We start from the raw sequence: 4,834 nt of genomic DNA, 5'->3' as shown, positions 1-4,834 counted from the left end.
GTTCAGATATCCATGCCCGGAATGCAGAATTACAGCCAAAGTTGGCAGAAACACTGATAGCAATTATTTATATCATATGTAAAGTATTATATGTCGAGTACTGTACATACTATAAATGTACAATGTATACTATGTATGTGTAGTGTTACACAAAATACGTGTAACATTGATACCAATTATGTATAATATGTATAAAAATATTATGTATACATACGTTATATTACAAATATGCACACGTGCACATGCAAATATATGAATAAATAAATATGTTCCCTTCTCATTTTCTTACATCTCTGTAGACATAATCTTGGAGAACTTCAATTCAAATGAACAGTTATCTACTGCAAGTTCATTCTTTATTTTAAATTTCAGCAAAATCATTACGCTGTTTCAGAGAAGGCAGTCAGAGTATATTATGACATTATAATATATATTATGACATTATAACAATGACCTCTTGAAACATGCAGATCTATAATGAATCTTCCTCCAGAACAATAAACTATTAAATTCTTGCAGTTAATCAAAGTACCCAACTATGGGAGGAAGTAATTCTGGAGAAACTGAAACAGAAACTGACACACTCTGACTCCTTAGAGACATATCTTCATACCTAACCCAGCCTCATTCTGCAAAAGAGCTGGAGATCCATCCTACCAGGAAGCTACTACCCCTATCCACCTGTGAACTCTCCCGCTTCTCATCTGAAGTATAAAAAGCTCTTGCTGCATGAATATTTTGGTATGGGTCTGTAGTGTCAAGAAGGCTGACCACCTCCACTATAAAAAAATATACTGGAAAGTGGAGATAAATGCACTTTTTCCCCCCTATGAAACCTCAAGGCCTTTTTTCTATATCTTAGTAAGCATACGCACATTGACAGTAATACAGGCAGAAATTCCTGCTCCTGCTATCTGCACATAGTTTTACAAATGAAGCTGTAGTGTAGTAAGCTGCTGCTTTTAGTGCTCATGCTATTGCAAAGGGAGAGTTAGCAAACTTGATTGGCAGAACCCTAGCAAGATTACAGGAAAAGTCAGTAACCACTGAAAGACTACCTGCAGTATAAGACAGAAGGGAGAACACATTTGCATCTTCATCTGCACTCAGCTGCCAACTTGAATTTTAATTATTATATGGAAAAAATTCTTTACTGTGAGGGTGGTGAGGCACTGGAACAGGTTGCCCAGGGAAGCTGTGGATGCCCCATCCCTGGAGGTGTTCAAGGCCAGGCTGGATGAGGCTTTGAGCAACCTGGTCTAGTGGGAGGTGTCCCTGCCCGTAGCAGGAGGGCTGTAACTAGATGGTCTCTAAGGTCCCTTCCAACCCAAACCACTCTATGATAAGCACTTAAAAGACTTGCATTCTCTGACAGTTTGACTAGAAACAAAGCTCTTGTATGGTCTAGGGAATAAGTCTGCTTATGTAAAAAGGCTGCACAGCAACAGCTTAAACTTCTTCACAGAAGAAACATGCCAACTCCTTAGCATATTAATGACACAAACCAAAAATATAATTGGCCTTATATTCTCTACTTGAAGGCACTGATTTCCAATACATATCACAGGTTTACAAGCCAACAATAAAGAGGAATGTTCCAACAAATCATAATGAATTATCAGCTTACCATCAACAAGGGAAGGGATAGATCTCTCGTTGTCTGAATTTGAGAAAAGGATCAACTCCTTGTTAATGAAGTCATTGTAAGTCAAATGTTTTGTTGCTGTACCATATAAAAATTGCTGAAAAAACCACATACATTATTCATTCAATACAAAAACTACATTACATTTAAACCTCACCCACCAGATTTATTACTACTATTTAGGACTCACCTCAGGAAGTCCATGTAGCCGACGCTGTCGCCTGTCCTCCATGAAGTTTGTTAACCATTCTTTTCGGTCATCAATCTTCTTCTTACTGAAGGCCTGAAAAGATTCCAAGTACACTAAATTATCAGCATATATATGATTGTGTATATGTATGTTACTTTAGTTAGAATTTTAAGTGTACTGCACTATCTGATCAGGTATTCAATAACACTTATCTGGACAAGATACTCTCACTGATCATAATTTAAATTTATATTACTTTCCTGAAATCTCTACACATTTAGACAAACCTTATCATTCTTATTCCTCTCTTCACATCAAAGTTGTCCTTTGATACACAAGTTTAAAGGTGTTGGGATCTTTCCCCAAATAACTTTAAGGTCGGGTTCATTGTTTAGACTGAACTATAACCAGCTGTCATCAAGAAAATTAACTGAAGGTATTAAAAAAAATACCCCATTCTTCCTGTCCTCTTCATGACCTGTTTGCTCTGTCAGACACAGAATGCCAATAATCTCTAGCTGTTCCTGAGTGGCTGGCCCTAGTCCTCTTGAGAAAATTGACAACTTGACAAAATTGACACTGCATGAGAAGACTAAGCCAGAGCTTCAACCAGCTGACTAAGGCCCTCAGTCTTCATGATGACAAGGTGTTACTTTAAAGCAACCACTTATCACTATAAAAAAAGACATAGGAATGTTCTGAAAGACTTTGTCTTGTTATGGAAACAGAGTTCCCCTCCAGTGAGTTTCTTCTCCAGAAGACTAAGACAAGAATACATAAAATCTGAATATGTGGTTTAAGTAAAATTTCAACTTTGGGAAAATTTTGTGAGCTGCTGAAGTATTGCCTTTTTTTGCTCAGGTAATAATATCTAGAGATTCCATCAAGTCCTGATTTCAGCCCTCTCCTGCATAAGACCACTGTCACCAGGTCTATCCTTTTTAACTGGCACAGTCCAAAAGAGCTCAATAAGTAATTTAATTTCCCTGGAGACCATGGTATTGCATAATAAATAGTAAACTTTAGTAACTTGCTCTCTCAGAAAGAGTACATGATATCACTCTGTTTTGCCTCAGGTTGACTTCCTTTGTGAACAAAGCTTGACAATTCACAACGTTAGACATCTGAAGGCTTAAGATTAAGCTTTTGTAAAAATATGACTAAATTCTTACAATTTTCTGCTGGCTCCTTTCAATGTATCTATACTTTTTCTAGACCACTGAAGTGACAAATGACCAAGAGCTGGATCAGCATAAAAATTATTTTAATAGAATAAAAACAGAATTAATAGAATAAAAAGATTGAATAAAAAACTATTCTCGAATATTTATTTTTGAATAGAATAAAAAAGTCTTTTCTTTCTCCACTTAAAACTTCTATTCTAAAGACTTCATTTGCTAGCAAAAGTGTTTTTCAGAATGAAGCAGAATTTGCTATGTGAAATAATAGAATATTGACATATTGACAGAATATCATTTTAGACAACGGTGAGGATCAGCCATAACAGGCTATATGATCTCAGATATAAGCCTGTACATGCAGATCTGTTTGCAGAAATATAGCTCAGAATTTTAATCAGGGAGTTCAGCATCTCCCCCCCGAATTGGTTTAATGTATATACTGTAATGGAAAGACTGTATGATCTATACATAGTATGTATTAAACATACTATTTTGCACAGAAGGGGAAGTGGTGATAGGTGGCCCAAGTGGAAGACCCCCCACAAGCCACCTTCCACAACCTTCCAACCGGAACAGCATAAAAGGCACCAGATCAAGCAGACATGTGCCAGCACATCACCCAGGACCCACGATTTAGCAGATGACTCTGAATTTCACTCATTGCTGGAACCTAGGGTGGTTATACCCCCCTTTCCTATCATCTTTATAATTTCTATTTTTTCCACACTTCTTTCCTTCCCTCTCCTTACTCTTCTCCAATTCTCAGATAACATACAGTTAAAGCATAGATACATACATACATATACATATATATAGTTAAAGTTACATTCCTGATCATGTTATGATATAAGAATTATTGTGTATATATATATATATAATGTAAAAATTCAAGTTGCATTTTCGATCACATTCAGTTCATGATATAAGACTGTTGGAAAAGTTTATTGCTTGGTGTTGGCACAATATAAGGTTTAGGCTTACATTAGCTACAGTTATACCCTTTACCACACAGCCACTCCTTTTGTGTAATCAATAAAGAAATCAATTGGATTTTCTTTGTCACTTGGCATTAATTCTGCCTTTGTTTACCCACAGGGGATCTCAGAAGCTTGTTGCAGTCCATTTCGGGACCTAGGGCTGCTGATTCAGACTGTAACATATGCAAATACACAGACTCCTTTTCCATCTAGATGAACACACTTCTCCAGCATGGGGAACTACACATATGGATTATATTTAAGTGCATCTTGGGCAGAAGTAAAATGAGTGGTACAAATAACTTCTGACACAAGGCTGGTTTTCTTCAACAGAACAGATATCTGCTATACCTTTATGTTAGTAAAAACACACAATTTTACCAGATCGGAAAAAGTCATTATATAATGACACATAAGCTCTCTTTGAAACACAAGTACTTTCCTGCACACAACTATCTAAAAGATTTCAAATTCAAATATGTATCACACATGCGTGAGTATAACTATGCCACACTGATATATCTTCAGCGAATAAATAATATTTATCTGATCATATTTGCTCAGAAAATAAAATTCAGATACCTAAATAGATGTGAAACATCATTTGTTCGGGCTCTATTGCCTTACTTTTACTCTTTTGTGTATTCTGTTTTTAAAAGCAAGTCTGAATGCAGTATTGCTTGATAACCACACCACATCACACAAAATTGATAAAAACTACTAAGCAGAAGGTAGAGCTGTGTAGCATGGATAAGGCTCTTACTCCAAAACGTAAAATCTTTTCCAAAAGCTTCTTTCTCTTCCAAAAGTATTTTTTTCCATTACCCCCCCCCCCCCAAAA

The 4,834-nt window shown here is 36.3% G+C and overlaps 1 protein-coding gene across 1 annotated transcript in view; it reads right to left on the bottom strand.

Annotated features, from left to right (window-relative positions):
• The window catches only part of LOC104462824 (DNA topoisomerase 2-beta), a gene marked incomplete at both ends in the record, with an annotated part of 27,367 nt that overhangs the window by 1,213 nt on the left and 21,320 nt on the right, over positions 1 to 4,834 (bottom strand). The window contains 2 exons of the mRNA XM_010074943.1: positions 1,628 to 1,742; positions 1,836 to 1,928. Of these exons, the coding sequence (XP_010073245.1) occupies positions 1,628 to 1,742; positions 1,836 to 1,928 (208 nt within the window). The remainder of the gene's footprint in view (positions 1 to 1,627; positions 1,743 to 1,835; positions 1,929 to 4,834) is intronic.

This window comes from Pterocles gutturalis, unplaced genomic scaffold, assembly GCF_000699245.1.
Source record: "Pterocles gutturalis isolate BGI_N339 unplaced genomic scaffold, ASM69924v1 scaffold162, whole genome shotgun sequence".
NCBI lineage: Eukaryota > Metazoa > Chordata > Aves > Pterocliformes > Pteroclidae > Pterocles > Pterocles gutturalis.
This window is presented reverse-complemented; position numbering and strand designations above follow the sequence as displayed.